Here is a 21,328-nt window from a genome sequence, read left to right on the forward strand (position 1 = left end):
TTGGCTGTGTAGCTTCACTGCCTGTCTGCAGCCACTTTCTCATCTCTTGCCCAGTGAGCAGCAATAACTGCCCTCCATCTTCCCCACTCCTGCAGACTGCAGTACCAAAACAACACCTTCAACATCCTGGGTGAAAACAAAAGTGAAATCACTTCCACCAGAGAGGGAAAGGATTTATCCAAGGCCAAGCCTGAGATAAAATTCAGAGCTTCTGTCTCCTGATCTCTCTGCACCTTCGTGCTTTCTCATCAACACAATATTCCTATGCGTTTCTTTGAAATCTAAGAAAAGGTGTCCATCTCCCTTGTATCCTCATCCTAAAGGAAAAGGCAGAGGCAAGCACAATGTAAAAACAGGAAGATTGTATGATACTGTCTTCTCATCCTGCCACTAGCAACAAGTACCTAAATGTAAAATGAACATTAATTTAGTATTGAACAGATGAAAGAAAACTGTAGACCAAGCAGATAGGGAAGAATGGTGCTTAAACACCAGGAAAAATTACAGTAATTTATTTAAACACCAGGAAAAATTACAGGTGTCAAATATAACACCTCTTCCCTGCTTCACAAGCTGGGTCCTTTTCCAAGGACTCCAGTCTCACAAGCTAACACAAGCCTGCTCAGGGGGGAGCACTGAGGCCAGGTCTGCAAGGGCTGTAGGACAGTCATGCCTCAGGTCCCCCCGGTTCACTCCTCTCCCCCTCCCTGAGAAGAAGTTGTCAGCAGAACCTGTTGGAGCAGGGGCTCGTTGACTGCTCCCTGTCCATTACAGCCTGGATTATAAGCATATTGCACAGTGCTCTCTGCACGGTGCTGGGGAAATCCAATACGCTGAAAGGTTAATGCAATCAATTAGGGTGACAAGGAAGTAGAGTAAAGCCTTCTGAGTAGATGAAAGGGAGAGAGAGATGGAGACAGGGAAAAGCGAAGAGAAGCAGGGGGGAAGCAAAGAGTGGGAGGAGAAGGAGGAGGATGATATACAGGACTTGTGCTGTAGACCTCAGGGTGCTGGTGTGGCCAAGGGCACCATCCTGCCCCAGCACAGATGAGGTCGTGTCATTCACAGAAGCAAGGCAGGCCATGGGTCCCCAAGGCAGCAGCTGGGCCAGGATTTCCTGTTTATGGCTTTTTCTGCTGTCCCCTGCAGAATGTGGAGCCCTGCTCAAACTGCAGCTACCCAGGTTGCCCTGCCACCAACCTGCTCCCTAGGGGTGGTCGCTGGGGGACTGGCAAAAGTTCCTGTGTCTTTCCTGCTCAGGTACCCAGATGACATGAAAGAAACTGATTAGGTTTGCAAGGCAAAGGATCTCATTAAACCATGGGGGAGCATCAAGGAAGGAGAAAGAGGGAACAGGAAGGACAAAGAGAACTTCTGGCTGTTCATACACTCTGCGCACAAAGGTAAGGATGAGCACCATCTCTCTGTAGACTTCCTAGCTAGATACTGGTCATCACCACTGGCCACTTCCCTACACCCATCCTTTCATGTCTGTAAGCATCTGTAACACAGGTGCTCTCTTACTTTTCCAGCCTCCTTCCCAGTGTGTCAACCTGGACTCTCCTGCAAGGCCAGAGGATAAGCCTCAGCCAGCACTCAGCCAAGCAGTTTCACCCCTGCCTGCAGATGGTTTGATGAGGCTGCTGTGGCATCCAAGCCACCAGCACAGTATGGAAATCCCAGTGCCATAATGTACATTCTGCTGCTCTGTCCAGTATGGCACAGACTTTCCCCAGGGCATTCAGCTCAGGGAAGAGCCCCATCCTTCCCCTTTGGGCCCCCGAGACGCTGCTGACTGAACTGCTGCTCTTTGACCCCCGTGCAGAGTGGTACTTCATTAACCTGGGCTGACAGGTCAGCAAGCACAGCCCCTTCCTACCATGGCTCCTGCTCCGGCACAGCTCAGCCAGAGAGAACGTGACACCAGCTCATTAGAACAAATTATTACTCTATAACCCCTGCTGCAATGTCCCTTAATATGCCTATTTAGCAAGAGACAAGTCCTGGTGGGCTCCTCGGCATTAAAACAACCTCACAAATCACTAGAGGCACAGGAACCATGATCTCTGCTTCCGGGGGTGGAGAGAGGGTTGTTGTTCCTTGGATGGGTGCTGGAGGGGCACAGAGTCCCGGGCTCTTCCCCTGCAGCAAAATGAAGCTCCAGATATTGCTGGGGGATGTTCTGCAGGCAGGGAGTTGCCATCTGGCTGTGGCTCACTGTGCTGCCAAACATGCCCAAGCTTCAGCACAACACAGTGTTGCTCCCTCATGGAAATCCACTGAGGAAGTGTTCTGGGATGCCCATTAAACTGTTGGGCCTGTTTTCTTCTGCCTTATCCCTTCCTAACTCTGCCCTCAGCTCTACCATCAGTATCATGTTCCACATTAGACCCACAAGATTTAAATGTTTCCCTGTGATATATATGAAGTTAACGCCTGGCTTTCCAAATCCATCTACAACACTAACTCCACCTACTCACTCCTTCAGGCTAACCAGCAAAACCAAAGAGCATATTTGGAAGCTGACACTGATGGCAGGCACTGTGTGCTACCTTCCCATGTGAGGCCAGTCTAAATTTTGGGGGATAAACCCACTGCACATGAAAGCAATGGGCTCACACCTTTGCAGGAAGGGCTAATCCAGAAATCACAGAACTGCCATAGTTTTGGGCACAGCAAGTGAGATATCACAGGCAAAGACAGGAATATGTTCAAATGTCAGAGGAAGGCTGCTACTAAACAGGAACATGAGGGAGCATGAGGAAATCAACCTCCAAGCTGACCTTTAGAAGAGGGAAAAGGGAGAAATAAAACAGTGATTCATATAACAGAGAGAAGTAGCAGCAGTGCCAAGTAGGAGACCGTGAGAATGAAAAGTAATAGAAAGAAGAAAGCATGAGAAGTGTGTGATGCTGGGCACAGAGAGGGGCAGGATGAAAGCAAAGGAACAGAGAAATGAGGGACCTGAGAGAAACAGAGAGAGGGAGGGCAGGAGGAAAAGGAGGAGAAAAGAGCAAGAATAGCCATGCAGCGAGGAGCATGCGGGCGAGGCAGAGTGCTGTAACCAGGGTTGTGAAGCATGAAAAGGGAAGAATCTGCCTGTTCCTTTCAGCACTTGGAGCATGGCGCTCAGTGGTGACCTACACTGTGCCCGGCTGTGATCACGTTTTCAGGGCCACTGCCTGCCGATCCCAAACAATGATGAGGAGCCTTTGAAGTCAGAGAAAGAAGCCGCAATGTGAACTGGGGACTTTTTTTCCCCCGTTTTTTCCCCCTCCAATTTTTAAGGGCCAGGGAAAGAACGGAGGAAAAGGAAGGCCTGAAGTGGTGGGGGGAACGTTGGGGGAGAGGTTGCAAGGACAGAACAGAGAGTTGCTCTCAGTGGGGTGCCCCAAAACGAGAGAGACAAAAAGAAAACAAACAGTTTATGAGTAGGGCACATGCTGCCTGTGTCTGCATGCCCCACACTGCTGGCCCCCCGTGCTCCAAGGGAGGCTTCTGTTCCCCAGCAATGATGGATGGATGCATAGGGCCATTCAGGCCTGCCATGTTACAGCAGCAGTATTTACATAACACTGGCCTTCCACCGGTCACCTCTGACACTGCCCAGCCCAGCTTGGGGCCCCCTCCCACCCCAGCCAGCCCGGGCCCCTCAGATGCTGCTCGGACTCAGTCCACGAGCTCCCCCAAACTGGGCATTGGGGGTCCCCACTGCTGCAGCAATGCCCTAAGCAGACACACTGCAGTGAGTGCTCCTAGCACCTCTGTGTAATGTCTCACAGGGCAGAGCACTTCCCACCCTCCCCATGGCCTTTCCTGCCTCCAGACCTGTCTTGGTGCCTGGGGATGGAGGAGAGCAATGCAAGAGGCCAGATGTGCTTGGTGATGCAGGGGGCACAGAGAAGATACATGGGGATAGAGTGGGAACTCTTCAGGTGATACCCAAGGAACTTCATGGTCCTCCTGGGGCCAGGAAGAGGAGAAACAGGGACAGCAGGAACTGCCTCAGCATGGCAGAGGCTTCTCAGTAACCATTGTCTGAGGTGGCATAGGGAGTGTCTTACCCAGTATATGGGCTTATGGCATTTAAGAGACAATACTATCCTCCATTTCCCTGAGCTCTAGACCTCTAACTCTTACCAGGCACAGACTAAGGTGACCATCCAGGTCTAGGAGACTGTGAAGCTGGGGTTTTTTCTTCTAAAACAGACCATGAGAATCCAGGAAAGCCCTGATTCTGCTGGAGGTACAGAAATGCGTCCACACTACCACCATGGTTCTGCATCTGAATAGATAAAATGTGCCAGAAGAGGAGGAGAACACGCACATCACCATCTGAATTATGTGAACTGAGCTCAGCAAAACTTCACAGTAGGTGAAGACTGCATCCTATTCAGTGAAAGGACCTTATATCCATCTCCCCCAGCACACATGGATGAAGATAAAGCAGTTCCCTTTCACCAAAATCCTTACACGCTTTTTCAGCTGTAAAGATGGAGGCAGTAGAGAAGATATTGAGGAAAACCCTCAAGAGATAAAACCAGGTGCCAAGAACAACTGCTGTACAAAGACAAAGACAGGATTAGGACACACATGTGCCACGTCTGCACTTCACCTTCTTTCCATCTCTCTTTGTGAGTAACAGTCCAGCTCCAGAAGTTCCAGTGCAGACATGGCCACACTGAGCAGGTCCTAAGTGTGAGAGACGCACAGAGGAAAAGAGAACCCAGGAGGGCATAGTGACATACCCATTGCAGTCTGAAGTCTCTCCTACCTTTCGGAGATTTCAAAGCCTCGTTTCTTGCCTCGTTTTTAGCTCTAAATTCACTTCATTCTGGAGTGAGAAAAGAAAGGATCCAGTTAACGTAGAGGGCACACCTGGGTAAGAGCCAAGACTCACAAAAGCTGGGTAAGAACACAGTCCAGCATGGGACATTCAGACTCCACAATGGAACAAAATGCTTTCCTGCTCCTGGCCATGCACCCCATGGCACTTCTCTGTGCAAGAAGTTCCTAATGAGGGTTGGGAATAATTTCACATAGAGAGCAGCTATTACTGGCCTGAATCCTGCTCCCCAGGTACCAGACAGACCTTGTGCTGGTCTGCTCCATCCTTTCCCCACACATCTAAGGTTGTGTTCTGTTCCATGCCAGATTTGCTCTCCCCAATCTTCACATTTCCTCTATTGACCCCTCTTCCCTAGAGGTTCACCTGTGTGCTAATGGTGAGGCCTCCTTTGCACACTTTGTGCAGCACAAGATGACGGGGTGCAGGACGGAGTCCCATGTCACTGAACCCCCTTATCCACCCATCTGTGCATTTTCCACTTGGGAGAATGCAGAGAGTGAGGAGGAAGGAAAAAAGGGACAGGGGAAAAAAAGTTACAGCAAAATACATGAAAAGTAAATTGAATTATTTAAAACCATATGTTCCAAAAATGTGACAGAGCATAAAAGCCGTGCCATGAGACTTCTGGAGGAGGTTATTCTGCGCAGGCAGGCTGGGAGGAGAGCTCATGGGTGGGGGAGGACTGCTGTGCAGCCAGACAGGGACTTCCCTCTCCCAGAGCTGGGAGGTGGCCAGGAGCACAAAGTGGCTCCATGCACAGTGGCAAAGGTGCCTGGCCCATTCCTGTAGCCTCTGTTTTGTAGCCTTGCCAAAACAGCTCTCACAACTGCCCAGGGTGGCAGGAGAATGACAGAGGTCATGCACAGTGCTCGTGGTTGAATCCAGGACTCCCAGCTGTCCATGCCACACACACTGGCTCTCCCCATGGTCCCTTCTCTGGGTGCAGCAGTGTGTGGCGCAACTCAGTCCTTCTGAGACCCTCTTGAGTCCCTTGTAGGACAAAAGTGAGAGGGATTCAGCAGCCATGCTGCTACCATGGCTCACCCCTGTGTTCCAGGGCCCTGGTGCTCTGTGCATGTGGGCGGCCTCCTCCTGTCACTTATACTCTGCCACTGCCAAAGATAGATGCCACGTGTTGGCTGAGACCCAGAGCAGGAAGGAGCTGGTGAGATATCCCAGATGGATGGATGGACAGAAGGAGGGAGCCCCTCGGGTGAGGAAGGTGCATAACCAGCCTGGCTCCTTCCTTTCCACTCAAATCCTGATGCCAAAAAGGCTGAGGCCATGGCTGAAGTAACAGCTCCCTGATTTGAGGTGCTTCTCCTGCCCTGGCATCCTTGATCCTTCTGGCATCTCTTCTTCCACCTTTTTCTTCCCTTTGTTCTCCCTTTCTTCCTTGCGCTTTCCACTGCTTTCTCTGCCACTCGGTCACACTGTTTTTTCTCTCCTTCTCTTTTGTTCTCTCCCTCTTTCCCGAGCTCTCTGCCTGTAACTCTCTGCCTTCTTGCCTTTCCTCCCTAACCCCTGTGCACGATCAATTCTTGGGATTGAGTTTTTAACTGGTTTTTTTTTTTTTACTCTTCTTCCTTTGGCCACAGCTTATCAATGATGCAAGAGGAATAACGCCAATTTACTTAGAATGTGTAATCCCCAAATCAGATTGGGGGATTGTATGAGGCAATATGACCTTGCATATGTCTCCATTAAAGCCAGCCAGGCCTCCTCTTGTATTCTGTGTTCCCAGTACATATTTAGACAGATAACACTAATTGTACTTGACATGTCCTCTTAAGGATGGACTCTTCCCTCCCCCAGCTCTGCCTCTCTGCCTGACAATGTGCCAGAGCCAAGCCCGCTCACTGGCAGCATGGCACAGCACAGCACCTGTGGGAAGAGCCGAGTGGGCGTCCGGTACGGCCCTCATGCCCAGCCCCACGGCAGGCCGGCCTCCAGCACTGCACCGCTCTGGGTGGGAAGGGGGCCAGAGAGACAGGGAGCAGGGGGAGGGCTGCTGGGACATAGTTAATCTGAGATTACACACTGTTACTGTGCCAATTGTGGCTTCCCCTGGAAAAAAACCTGCAGACAAAAAGAGGAGACTTGCTCACCATGAACATCTTTGAAATCTCCCTCCTTTCCAGCGATGGGCTTCTACCTCATGCCTATTAGCTCCCACATCTGCTTTGGGTAAGTATTTGTATTTGTATTTGGCTACTGGACCCCAGATCCAGCTTCTAGGGAACACCATTGGAAAATCATAAAGTCCTATAATGGTTTGGGTTGGACTGGACTTTTAAAGGTCATATAGTCCAACTCCCATGCCATAGAAAGGGACACCTTACACTAGACTGGGTTGTTCCAAGCTCTGTCCAGCCCGGCCTTGAACACTTCCAGGGATGGTGCAGCCACAGCTTCTCTGAGCAACCTGTGCCAGAATCTCACTACCCTCACCATAACAGTTTTCTTCCTTGTATCTAGGCTAAATTGTGCCTTTTTTAGTTTAAAACCATCACCCCTTGTCCAATCACTATAGGCCCTGCTAAAAAGTTTGTCCCCATCTTTCTTGTTAGCCCCCCTGAAGAAGCACTGAAAGGCTGCCTGTTCCCTGTGCCTGTCATTCATCACTGCTCCAGAGCAGACATGCAGGATGCAAGAGGAGGAGGGGAGCTTATTCCAAGGAAACCAATGGATCCAAACTCTTTGCCAAAGTGGACTCAGTTTTTTTTTTTTTTTTTCCCCTTGACACAACATCCTAATTTGACTTTTTCAGTATCTTTCCTTCAACAACCTTTTTTCCTTCCTCCCCTTCCTACCCGGCAACTGCGCATTTATTAATTCATGAGGCACTAATTAGTTCTTTGTTTAATTTTGTGTTAAACAGACTGACCGGAATGATAACGACTTGCAGCGTTGCATTACGGTCCCCAACCGCCCCTGTTTTCTGACAACAAGGGAGCGCAGTGAGACTGGCGTGATGAACCCCAATTCCCACTCCAGTTGCACTTCATTAAGTCAAAATGTGACAAGAAGCTTAGAGAGCAACTTTCAGATCGGATCGCACATAACAATTGGGCAGGAAACTTTCCAAGGGGGAAGTGCGAGAGGCACTCACAGTGAAGGCTGGCACTGCGTGCAATCCCCTGGCGTGCCTGCCTTAAAGGAGCCAGCTCAGGCTGTCCAGGCAGGAGTCAGGGCATGTGCTGGGAGCAGAAGATGCCAGAGGAAGAAGAGGAAAGGAAGTACAGCAAGGCAAGCCCAAGGCACAGCAGGGCAGGACAGGAGGCATCGTGCTCCCCTTGTTTCCTTTGCAATGATGGGTTGTATTGGCAGCCGGTGGGATGGGTTGTGTCCAGAATCTTGGAGCCCAGGTGGGATAATCCCTCAGTGGGTCACTTCATGAGTTTTGAGGACATCTCCAGGTATCTTCAACTCCATGCCTCAGTTTCTCCCCTGCAGCTCTGTAGTGAAATAGCTGGTGTCCCTCAGCTGCTCCTCAATTATCAAGAACAACACAATTATCATGGCACCCCTAAACTGCAAAGGGAGAGGGTGAATCCTGGCACCCACACTGCTAAAATCAGAAGGGAAGAGACAGCTCTGACAGTACGGAGAGGGATGGCCACTCTTCTGGAGAGGCAGCTGTGCCTTCCTTCAACTTTGTGCAGTGCCTGACACTCCAGTGGCACTACCAAGTTTTGAAAAGGTCCCGATTAGTATAGTAACAGCAATAAATTTGACAGGATGCAAAGCAAGCAGATGCCGAGCCCTCTGCACTCAGCCCTGCAGGTGGGAATCCCACCACCCCAGCACTGCCCATCCCCAAGCTCTGATGAGTACCAGGAATGCTTGACTAGCAGCTACAGCTATGGCTACATGATTTGCATGTGTAGTCACCTGTCCGTCCTGGACTAAGCATCACCTGGCAAAAAACACCTGAGCATGATTTAGTCCTAGACACAGGTCAACACAGGACTGACAGACACATGACACAGCCTAGGTCAAGCCCAGCTGGATCTGTCCCGGCCCTTTTGTCACAGAAGGGTGTTCAGCATGTGGCCACCTCCTTGAGCCCCTTCTGGTTCATTGAAGGGCAGTGAGATGCAAACAGGAAAGTGAAAAGGGTCTTAAAACACCACCTAAGAGGGGGTGGGGTGTGAAAAAGAAAAGGAGACTATCCAAGTGCACAGAATATGGAAATTTGGGCACAAATCAAATATATCTTCTGGTACTGCAGAGACATCAGCTGTGGGAATAAACTGTGACCACCTAAAAGTGAAATGGGCTGCAAGGTCTCAGTGACTTTTGTAGCAAATATTTTTCCCACATCTCTCTTCATACTTCTTCCCTCAGGATAGCAAGACTAATCCCCTAGCCTTACTCTACAGAGGCCCAAAGCTCAGCTAAGGTCCAAAACACTGGCAAAGCAATGTGAGGGACTCTGAGAGTGGCATCAGGACTGGGGAGGCACACAAGAGGTGTGAGGGAGTGCACAGCCATATGTCCTGGGCAGGGCAGGGGCAGGGGCAGAAGAAAGAACCCTGAGACTGAAGCCTCTGAGCCCCACAGGAGATGTGCCGACTCCAGTCTCTACATGCATTATCAGTGTTGTCACCTGAGTGAGCTATAATCGTACCAGTCTTTGGGAAAGAGGCCAGGCTGCAGCAAGGTAGCACAGCATGGTGTTTGCCAGTACACTCACAGCTGAACAACACACAGATCTGCGAGCAGACGTGTTTGTGCTGGCTTCCATCTTTCATGAATCTGGAATGCAGCAGGGACCTCTGTGACTGACAAAAAGGCTGTTCCTCCATGACAGAAATCCCAGGAAGACACCATCATCCCTCTGATTTCATTTCTATATGTGCTCTGGATCCCATAAAAAGGCATATGTAGATATTAACACTCAGTTGGAGGGTTGGACTGGTGTCCAGTAAGGTCAAATCACCCATTTAACACCTGAAGCAAGGACAACTGAGAGAGTCTAGGATTCCTGGCGACAAGAAACATACCCTGCTGTCACCAGCCCAACAAACTTTCCTGGTTTTGCAGAGGGGTTGGAATATTCTGGCTGGTCTATAGATCCAGTTCAGCAGTCTCACCCAGCCATCGTTTCCTGCCAATCTTGGACTGCTCAGCTGAAAAAGTCTGGGCTGAAGAAAAAGGAAATTTTTTATTTCCCATTTCTTCCTTTTTTGGCTGCTATTACAAGGCAACACCAGCAACGCAGCACTAACCAACTCCATCCCCAGCTGCAGGGCTACACATCTGCCAGTGCTCCCAGCAAAGTTTTGTGCTGAAAATTCACAAGCATCCCAAACAGGTCATGGTCTGCCCCTTCGCCCTAAAACCACATGCTGAAATGTCCTAGACTCTATCCCCAATCCTCTTTAACCAGGAAAACTCTCCTCCCAGGATTATGGGCCCACTGCCCCCCCTTCTTTTCCCCTCCATCTGGCTGGGAGCAGCCTGGGACCAAGCGCTCTTCCCAGCCCTGGGAGAACCCTGCAATTTCTCTCTCGTAAAAATGAAAAATGGGAGCTATAAAAAAGGCAAAGAAAAGAAAAGTAAAGCAAAGGAAAACCACTGCAAAGGAGGAAAAGAGCAAAGCCCCCTTTCTCTCCCCACCCTGTCCCCATTACCTGCCTTTAGCACTGGGTAGAGCTGCCTGCTTTGCTGTGCTGGAGAGTTCCCTTGGCACAGTGCTCCCTGGGAGATCCTGCCCTGCCTCTCACTCTGCTCAAACCTGTTGAGTAGAGCCCAGCTCAATAAAGGTGATCATGCAAAAAGGAGGAAAACCAGCACTGGGCAGCAGGAAAGGGACACAGACCATTCCAGAGGTAACCCTGCAGCTCAGTGCCCACTGGACACCTTAGGAGTGCTGGAGCCAGGCAGCACACAGGACCAGGCACAGCATCCACTGCCAGCTTCCCAGCACAGATGGCATCAAGGACCAGGGAAGGCCCCAGACCCCCAGCTCACAGCACAACTACAGCACAGCCCAGCAGAGATGGAGGGGAGTGCCAAGGGGGGGATCCCAAGGAGTTCATCTCCTGCTGCGGCATCTGTAAAGCACAGCAAACTTGGCACTCAGCAGCCCTGGGCTGGCTCCTGCTAATATGCTGTCAGGCAGCCTAAGCAAACCAATTAAAGCTAATCATTAATTATAAAAAAGAGAGAAAGAAAAAGACCCTGCACAAATGAAGAACTGGAAAGGGTGAGGGAAAAAGAAGGACATGAGGGAGAAGAGTGAGAGAAGAGAGCTTGAGAAAGGTTCTGCGGGGGAAGAAAAGGGTTTTAAAATCCCGGGTGCAGAGCCTTGAATGCAGTCAGCAGAAGGGCAAGTGGTTTCCTAGGGCAGGGTGGAAAGAGGAAAAAAAGGTGAGGGAATCAGGGAGGACCCAAGGAAAAAGCAACAGTGCCCAGGACACTGCGGCACATCCTGAGCCAAGGTGGGAGCCGGCACTGCCACAGCCACGAAGCCGGCTCCACACTCCCTCCATCCCGGCCCCAGCAGGGCCCTGCCATAGCCAGAGCAGCATGAGCTGCATTTGACAGAGGAGTGGGCACCTGCCTGCCTGCAGAGACAGGGCAGAGGAGGACGCGAGTAGGAGAGCAGAGCAAGTAAGGAGGCCAGAGCCGGGGGGGTGTGCACCGAGACTGCGAAGGGCTGGGCGCTGTCCCTCCAAGCCAGGGCTACCGGCTCTCCCTGAGCAAATGTCTTAGATGGGGATGAAAAATGGGACATTTTATGAAAAGCCCCTGATTATGCAGATTTGGCTGGGGCCCTGGCTCCGTCGCCGTCGCTCCCGCTGGCTCCCCACAAGCGCCGGTGGCAGAGAACCCCGGCAGCTGTCGGCGCAGCCCCGCCGCCGCCGCGCCTCCGTTTTGTTCCCGGCCCCGCACACACGCACGCTTCCCAACGCCCCTTTTGAAGAGCCTCAGGCCCACGTCGGGCTGGCGGATGGCGGAGAGGTGGGGGCAATGCCATGGAAACGGGCTCTTTCCTGGGGAAACGCGTTCCTGGCCCCCCTCCTCGTCCCGGGTGCCCCCTTTGAGGAGCTGTCAGGACCCTGAGTGAGTGTCACACGACCCAAGGACCAGGCGTGACCAAGCCTATTTTCTGCTTCAAATTTGATTGATTAAAAAACTTTTTAGGAAAACCATGTTAGGGGAAAAAAAAAAAAAAAAAAAAAAAAAAAAAAATTAAACAGAAAGAGACAAGGGGGTGAGGGAAAGGAAAAGGCCTCATGGCTGAGTTTCCCTGGCAATAGCACCAGGGGACAAGTGTCAGAGGCATATAAGCAGCATAACCAGGCCGAAAATAAAGGTCAAAGGAAGCATGAAACTTAACACAACACTGATTAAGATAATGATGAAGCAGGGGACCCTAGAAAAAAAGCAAGTGTGACACACAGAAACATGCACACATAAATGCTCCACGTGATGGCCCAAGAGACCTGGTACGTGGGAAGAGGTGACAGGGCTTGCTAGGCCCTGGAGGTACCTGGAGAAGAGTGGAAATGGAGGAGAAGCCAAAGTGGAGGATTTGAGAAGTCTGTGATATCCCCCCAGGCTGGTTGCTGTAGGTCGAGCCTGCCAAACAAGCCCCAGAGCCAAGAAGTCCCTCCCATAACACAGACACTCTGTCCCAGCCGAGCCATGCTTGAATCTGCAACCAAGTTCCTCAAAAGAGTTTCCCTGACACTGGGAGAAGAGCCCGAGTGTGTGTGAATCACGGAGGCCCTGCTGACACCAATGCTGGCTCAGGATCTGGCTCTTTGCCCTTAAGCAACTGGTATAAAAAGCCTCAGAGATGCCAAGAAGGGCGGGTTCTGGTCAGACCTCCCTGCCCACCTCCTCCCCCTTGTCAAGGCTAATTCTGCAGACAAAAACCCAAAAAGCCTCAGTGCAAATCCAAGAATGTCATACCCTGGAGTAGGCATTTCCCTACTCCATCTCCAAACCTCCAGGATGATCTCACATTTTTGGAGCCCAGCTCACAATTTGCAGTTTCCTGGAACTGGCTATATTACTCTCGCCAAGAGGTAGAAAAGAAACTGCAAATTGGTCACCAGCTTCTTTCCTCTGTGAGTTCGGGACTTTAAAGCTTGTGCAATATAAACTGCAGAAGAACTAAAAGTTTTCCACTTGTTCTGTACCAGTTTCCCATGGGGACTAATTGTCATCCCCTAGAAAATGTTCCTGTTTTGCCTTTTCTACCACATCAGAGTCTTGGCAGAGTTAAGTCTAGGAATTCAGTGGGAGAGGGACAGGGAGATGCTTGGGCTTCCTTGTCCCTTGCATTTGGCCTCCAGGGAGGCCATTACATCTCACTCATTTCCTTATGTTTGCACAAGTCAAATTCTGATAGAATGCTGGTCAGAAAAGGTTATTCTTTTTTCTGACAAATACCTTGGGGAAAATAAGTTTTTAGTTGAAAATTTTCTATCATGAAGAAAAGCAAATAAATGTTTTCACAAAAAGGCTGGCAAAGTGCTACGTGCATGTTTGTCCCCACACATTCTGAATTTCACTTGGTCAGAAGACTGTTTTCCATCAAATACATTTCAATGTAAAATTTCCAGCATCATATTCATGTGTCTCCACCCTCCTCCATCATTGATATTCACAGTCTTTTGTAAAGAATGATCCAATTAAGCAACCAGTGTTCCTTACTAGAGGATCTGAACAGTTAGAGGAACTCCCCAAAAGTAGTGCCAGGCCATGCTTTGTTCAAATAGTCACCAAAGATGTGCAAGTTAGAGGGGCTGGACACCACCACCTCACACTTCCAGAAAAACTGCTATGGAAAAAAACCCTAAAATCACTGCTCTGATCCCTGAAATTACTGGCTGAAAAATGGGTTTTGAAAAATAGTAATGGAAAAAAGGTATTTTAATTTCATTTTTGAGCCATTATGGTTCATGTTTGCATTCTTTTTTTTCCCCTTGGTAATCAGAAGAGAGAGAAATATGATTAAAAACTAAAAAAAAATCCCCCCCCTAAAACCTGTGAAAGCTGAGATTCTCATGGGTCCAGGAACTAGCCATGTGTCTATGGACTTGAAGGGAAAATACCAAATGCCCTCAGGCACAGGGTAAAAGAAAGGTTTGGCAATTTTATGTTTCGATTAATGTTTTTATGAAATTTACAGGAAATTGGAGATACCAAAGATACTTGAAAAGGTATTCTTTAAAGGTATTTTGCAGAAGTTTCCCCCCTCCATGTCTGATAATAATGATTTGACACCTACTCAGGTGTGTGCACAGTCCTGAGATGGGGTGATAAACTAGTGCTGGGGTCATGTGTGCAAAACTGCATTGAAGTTAAAATCCCCTCACTGATAGAGCTGGTTCTTTTCCACTTTTTGCAAGGAAAACCCCATCTTTCCAAACCAACAGTGGAACTTTTGAGATTTTCTGCCCAGATGCTGGATTATTGTTCAGCAGTATGACAACCACTTTTATCAAGATTTTTTTTGTATTTTTCAATGAGTAATACTCTGCATTTGCAAAAGCTTTGTGAGCAAATATCTGTTTCTCTTTATAATGTGCTTAAACTGATTTCTCTTGTTCAGAAAGAAAACACAGCAACTTTCGCAATTAAATTGGAAGAGAAAAGGAACATGCCAGATCCATAAATGACCTGGAGTGAAGGCACAAATGCTTTTCCAGCGGAACCTCTTCTGGCAGCCTCAGCCCAGTAAAGGAGCAACTTTCCCTGGCTGCTGCTCTCTGAGGCAGCACCATTTGGTCCCCTCTGGCACAGAGAATCCTGCCAGTGCCCGTGGTGTACCACAGGACTTGGGGCACCCAGGCAGTGGGCTCATAGGGAACATACCCTGACACCCATGTGTCCCTGTACATGCAGGACCCAATAATCACACACACCTTGCAAACGTGCAGAGCACAGAAAACTCCCTAGCCATGGCCGAGGAACTGTCAGGAGAACACTAGCAAAAGCTGCTTCTTGACAGCGAGTCATTTATATTTTAGCTTCGTTCCATTATCCTAACGAATCCTTCATCAGCAGATGCAATATTAACAGCAGAAAATCAGCTCATTACATCCGGGGGGATTTCATCAAGATGACAATCATATACGCAGTTACCCGAGCCTGGAGAGGACACAGCTCCAGTTATTTAGTTATCCTGGTTTCATCTTAGAGGTTTTTTCTTTTTTTTTTTACCTTTTTGGGGGACAGAGGTTGATAGTTGAAGGGGAGGGTGTCCCAAACAACCACCAGATCCCAGAGCTTTTAGGATGCTGGTCCACAGACAAATCCACTCAGCTGGGAAATGCTGCAGCCCATCCACAGGAGCAGCAGATAGTTGACAAAAATCCTCTCAAAAAATCTGCACCCTCTGCAGGTCCAAGGGCTTTTCTCTGTGAAGTTCTGGCTCAAGGAGAGGGTTTGCATCCTATACAGCTTCCTGCCTTGTGTCCAGGAACATCTGAAGTGTCTGTTCTGGTTCTGCTCCTGGCAGGACTCCCCCCTCCATGCTCCAAATGGTCTCTCTCTGCAGTGACCCCACACATTTAGAGAGTCTGGGATTTTGTGATGAAATTCTCAGGCAAGGAGCAGAAGAATCAGTCTAGATGAGTTGAAGGTGAGGAGAACTGAGTAACAAGGAGAGTTAAAGGATGAATTTGGAAAGTTGTGGGGCTACTTCCTCTCCTGACTTACCTAGGGAGCATTACAAGGCTGAGGCAGCCAGAGCAGGCTGTCAGCCTTTAGGTTCTGCACCAGAATATATCTGAAATAATCCACAGCTCATCCTGTGCAACATCAAGGTGAAAACTTGGAGCCTTTGTTCTTCCCCCATATACTCTTGATTTAAAATGAGGGAAATGGGCACACACATTTCAGGAATACTTATGTTTTTCAACTATAGGTTGAGAAATCCTGCAGCAAAAAGGCTGCCTGGGTGCCCTCCACTCACATCAGAGCAGCCAGATGAGGGGTTGTGGGAGCTCCCCATGCCTGTGTGCTGCACCAGACACACCAGCAGCTCCCCAGGCAACCCAGCATGGGGCATGGAGCCTCACAGGGCTGCCAAAAAACCAGCAACACTGCAAAGCTTGTTTCTCACTGGCTGCACAGCTGAGGCCTGGCTACTACTGCCCAAAAATTACCTTCCTGCTCTGCCTCGCTTATTAAGGGTTCTCGACAACAGCAGCCCAAGAAGTCCTTGGCAACCCCAGTCTGAAGAGTCACTGCCTGCAGCTTCAGACCTCCTCCCTGCATACCAAGGAGCTTTAGTGTCCACCCTATGATTCCTGGAGGAACAAAGACCTCCTGCTGAGTTCTCTCACTCAAATACAGTGGGTGACTTTGGTATCACATGCAACAAAGCCTAGTAATTTCAGCTGGAGATCAACCTTGCTTTCAGGACTTCCTCTCCATCAGGGGCTGAAGTTGGAGAGACCAGTATGGAGCTCAACACAGATCACTCATGGCAGATCCTGGCTTCTGGACAAGCCTCTCTGCTCTCAGCCTCAACCACCCAACACAGCTAAAGGAAGAAGTTGAGCTCATCTCCTCTAGCTCAGAGGGGGCTGGGGTGGGCATTTCGCATTTTCCCAGCAGGGCTGAATTTTTGCACAGCAAGGAATATGTTCCTGGAATGTCAACTCCAATCTCTACTATGCTCTGACAGATTTAAGCTCCAGTTTGTCCGACAACATCCCAAAGTGTAAGAAACTGGGGGCAGACTCTCTAATCAGGCTGTAGGACAAAGGCCCGGTCTGACCCTGTCACTTCCACTTACTCTTGCTGTCCATCCTCCTCCCCCCACCCTCTTAGCAGCCTCCCGGCCCACCCTGGGCTGCCCTCCCTTCCCTAACACAGCTGGGCTAATCCTGCTCCTCCCGTGTCCAGCACAAATCCTCCCCAGAGTAAACCAATCCTGGGAATTTTTATTAGATTATCAGCCTGCCAGCTCAGAGCTGGCTGGACTAATCCTAATCAGGACTGATTTCTATTAGCCAGCTTCAGGGAGGAGCTGTGCTATCCCAAAACCCCAGGCTCATACTGGGGCAGCCTGAGGCCTTTTAGCCCATTCTATACAAATTTTCCTTTTAGAAAGGAACAAATTTAGCCCAGGATCATCAGGAAATGCAAAGTTTGCGTGTGGGCTGTGTGGGCAGCCATGGGCCAAGTTGACTCCGCCTCATCACTGAGCTGCAAGAGAAGCCAATGGGGTCCAGTCTCCACAGCCCCTCTGGCCCCAGCTCCTAGTTGGTGTGGCCAGTTAGTGCCACATGAAAAGATGCATTGTGGCAGGGGACATGAGCCTGCTAGGTTGCAGGCTGAGATGATGGGCTCATTTCAGACAAGAGGACAAGCAGCCACAGCCTGAGTGACCAGGACAGAGTTTGCAGTGCTGGCTGAGTCAGTGAGGTCTCCATGCCCCATTACCCATGCCCAAAGCAATCTACTCTCACCTCCTTCCCCATTCTATTAAAGCAAACTGTCGCTCAGGTATTTCCCTCCTAACCCCATCCCTGCCCCTGGAACTGACCTGACTGAAAATGTTTGCTCTTTGCACAGGCTGGTGAAAGTTTTGCTGCCGACTTAACAGGATTTGAGACAAGCCACGAGGGCAGCTTGGACAGGAGTTCACAAGAAGGGTGTTGAGAGGAGCGGGCTTTGTCCCTGCCTCTGTCCCTTTGTCCCATCCACACGCTCTGTGCTAAAAGCACAGCTATTCCCAGCAGCCCCCAGGGGACTCCACCGCACTTCTGAGCTCAGCCAGCTGCGATGCAGCCACTCCGCGGCCGCATGGAGACATCACACAGGGAGCACTCGGGAAAGCCTCTCTTCCCAAAAGTGACCGTGGATTTTTGAAACCTTCCAGAGAAGAGGGGTCATACAGACCCAATTGCTGTTAAGCCTTTTTAAACTTGTCTGCTCACACTCTCACAATCACACCGTCTTTATGCTGCCTGCTGGAGGAGGAATTGTCTGTGGGACTGACAGCTGCATTTCCCGGGGACCATAGATGGTTCTCTCGGACATGGTGTGCAAGTGAAGAGGTCGGCCTCCCTGCTAGAGGGACAGCATTGCACCAGACAGGGCTTCAAAAAACCCAAAAGGTGTCCCAGCTGAGGCCAAGAGAAAATGTGCTTTAAATCCTTCCGAGAAGCCCCAAAATGGGAGCTGAGGCAGAGCCCTGCCTGGAGCTCAGCCCTATGCAGCCAGCTTTGCAGAGGGAAGGCAACCACACAACCCCAACAAGGGAAACACCTTCTAAAGGAGCAGGTCCATAGTCAGTGCCTCCAGACATTCCATGCTGCATCAGCTCAGAACCTTGTTCTGTGCTCATGCAAATCAGTGTAAATCATGAATACAGAACATCAGGCTGTAACTCAGCACAGATCAAGCCCTCTTTCTCCTTTCTGGCCAGGCTTAGAGCACTGGTTGTACTCTGGTAGGTGGCAAGGTTTCCTAAGAGAGTTAACCAGATCTGGCAGGAATCAGAAGCTGCAGCAGGCTTCCTGATGTCAGAGAGAGAAATGGGGGACTTGGCCCAAACCCCCCAGAAACCACATCAAAAAGAGATGTGGGCGAGAGCCAAGAACAGATGATCCAACTGTGAAAGGGCTTTGTATGCGTATGTGTTTGTCTGTGTGCATGCGTGCAAGCCGAGGAGAAAGGAAAAATCAAACGAAAGAGAGAAGGGAAAGAGGAGGAGTAAGAATGAACACAAAGATGGAAAGAAAAGGTGTGGAGGCACGAGATCAAGAAGGGACCAAAGCTGTCACAATGTGTGTGGCCTGCGTGCAGGCACGCGATGAACAACAAAACATGGCAATGATATATAATAGATGTCATGTGTTAACGATAAACACAGATCAGGAGAAATACTGGGTCTATCTTGAGCACCTCCCAACCCAGATCTCAGACAGCTGCACAACCACGGGGCCAGGTTTGTTTCAGTAAAGCCGCACAACTCCTTCAGTCTTGACAGAGCCATGGCAATGGCATCCTTTGGAAAACCCTGTACACTCCTTGCTCTGCTGCAAACCCAGGTGCTGCTCTGCTCATGTGCATGGAGTGCTTCCACAGAGGCAAAGAGAAGACAGCAGATTTCCTTGGGGGAGTTGGTGTAAGAGCTGTGGCTGGGGACCAGGAGATTTGACTCCCAGTTCTGTGATTTAACTACCAAATCGATGTTTAGCCTATTTGGAAGGAAAGCAGTGATAGCATTACACAGTGCAGGCAGGATGGGGTCATGATCCCAGGCTCCTCACTCTGCACTGCCTTCCCCAAACCTATCAACAGTGCATTGAGGGAAGATTTCTGTGACTCGGCTTTGCCCTCACTGCAGGAGGTCCCCTTGATACAGGGGCCTGCAACAGATAAATCAGATCATGTATCTGTGCTGTGAGAGAGCAGCATCTCACCTAAACCAGCTCACAACCAGGTCAACTCCCCCTCTGAGGGATTCCCACTAGTGGGAGAATGCGGGTGAGCACTGACAAACATCCTCTCACAGCCCAGTGGGACACTGGGAGGACTGCAAAGATCCAAGGGTGGATATGCCCCTCAAATGTCAGCCTGTCCTCTTGCAGCTGGATGAGTACGTAATGCAGGCTGGGATGAAACCTGATCGCTGCTTCTGCGCTTCACAAGAGCTCTGGGCTTGAGCAGGGACACTAACATGTACCTGGCCTCACCATCCACAGTGGCTGTGGTCAGGTAGGGAATGTGTCCAGCTCCATGTTCTCTGAAAGCTGGACCATGCCAAAATACAATAAAGGAAAGTTTAGACTTTCCTCTCCCCACTGCCTCTTTATTTTTTTACTTTTGGTTTTTTTTCCCAATTTATCAGCAGATTGTGAGGAGCCAAGTGGCACTCGCCTCACCCTGCTAAATAAAGCTTTGGTATTTCTGATAAAGCCATCAAATTCCTTATCACACTGACACAAAGAGCATTTAAAGAGACACACACTCTCTCCAGCACCTTCCACTTCCCAGTCCCTGGCGCCTCAGGGTAACCTTTCTGAGCTAAAATGAAAAGGAGTGTCTATGGAGGGACATAGGTGTTTGGAGCCCTGTATTTCCCAAACCTTGAGCCCATATTATGAGGGGACCTGGCCTTTAACCTTTAAAGAGGGAGGATGGGTTCTGTCAGGCTGTCCTGAATACTGGGACAGATTCAATAGCTCTGTTTAAATAATGCAGGGTGAGATGTGGCATCAATAGAAATGCCCTGCAACAAGAATATTGATAGCCGGAAAATCCTATGAGGAGTACAGCAAACCCAAGTGTCTGTAGGTGCTTTAAAACTAGGAGAAGAGGAAGAGGACCAGCAATCTTTGGCTATCATGAGGACACAACTGGGGCTGCCATTGCCGCTTGGATGTGCTTTTCCTCATGATGGCCTTGTGTGATGGTTTTAGTGTGAAGGGTATGAAGGGATATGGCTGTGCCACAGCCTAGACTTTGGCAATGCGTTTTCCCTGCTACACCAGCCTGTGTATCTGCCGCCATGCCCCAGGTGATGTGACAACAGTGCAGGCAGCTGTTGGGAACCCCTGTTTCTCTCCCCACAAACACAGCCCAGAGACATTCTCTCTCCTCTGCCACAGCACAGGCTGTTGTTTAACCTTCAAATTTATTATTTTTAATTATTTTGATTTATAAAAGCATGCAGCAGTTAAAACCACATTAAATAAACTCAGCGTTACGGCACTTAACAAACACACATAACTTTGGACTTCTGAGGACTCCATAAAATAATCATCCGCCTGGAAGTTCCTGCAGCCGCCCGCCCGCGCCTGCCCCAGCGCGCTCCCGCCTGACCGGGCTCCCTACCACCACACACCCACAGCCATGCGTCTCCTCGCCGCTCCGGCCCAGCCAGCGCTGGCTGCGCTGGCCAAACAGGATCTGCGCTGGCATGGCTCCACCGCCGCACACAATCCCACTCTGTGCCCAGTCTTGGCCTCCTGGCACCCCTCCTCACCACCCTCACCTCACTCTTCTTCCCCCCACAACAGTCTCCATGCATCTCGCCTTTCCACCTTGGCTTTCTGCCCTTCTCCAAAATGATATTTCAGTCTCTGACCTTCCCTTCCCCAAAGGTGTTTCATTCCATCTTACACACTGCTGAGATTTCAAAAGAAGAGCTCATAATGTTTTGATACCATGAAAATCAAACAGCATTAGGTGCTGCCTGCCTTAGCAGGTCTTTTACTCAGCTTCAAATCCTTGCTAAGCACATAAACAATCCTGCAAGAGATGAAGAAGAAGAAACAAGGAGAGGAAGGAGAAAAATAATGAATAAGGAAGTGAGAACACCTGTCTAGTAAACTCCACCCAGGATCCCATTGGGAAAGGCTGTTTTAGGACCTAATCCAGCATTAATGAGATCTCTGCTTCCATTGACTCTGCATAAAACCTCTGCCATCAGCTGAATGCTGGAGGTGTGGGCTCTGTCTCACAGCCCCTCTCCCCACCCACGGATCACAG

The 21,328-nt window shown here is 49.8% G+C and overlaps 1 protein-coding gene across 4 annotated transcripts in view; it reads right to left on the minus strand.

Annotated features, from left to right (window-relative positions):
- Nucleotides 1-21,328, minus strand: part of CASZ1 (castor zinc finger 1) — a 197,714-nt gene that overhangs the window by 98,201 nt on the left and 78,185 nt on the right. For 2 of the 4 annotated variants that reach the window (XM_063417283.1, XM_063417284.1), the window contains exon 2: nucleotides 4,749-4,834. The exons of the other annotated variants lie outside the window; for them this stretch is intronic. In XM_063417283.1, the coding sequence (XP_063273353.1) occupies nucleotides 4,749-4,752 (4 nt within the window). In that variant the 5' untranslated portion in view covers nucleotides 4,753-4,834. The remainder of the gene's footprint in view (nucleotides 1-4,748; nucleotides 4,835-21,328) is intronic. 4 annotated transcript variants of the gene reach the window in all.

The sequence above is a fragment of the Prinia subflava genome, chromosome 21 (assembly GCF_021018805.1).
Source record: "Prinia subflava isolate CZ2003 ecotype Zambia chromosome 21, Cam_Psub_1.2, whole genome shotgun sequence".
Lineage (NCBI taxonomy): Eukaryota > Metazoa > Chordata > Aves > Passeriformes > Cisticolidae > Prinia > Prinia subflava.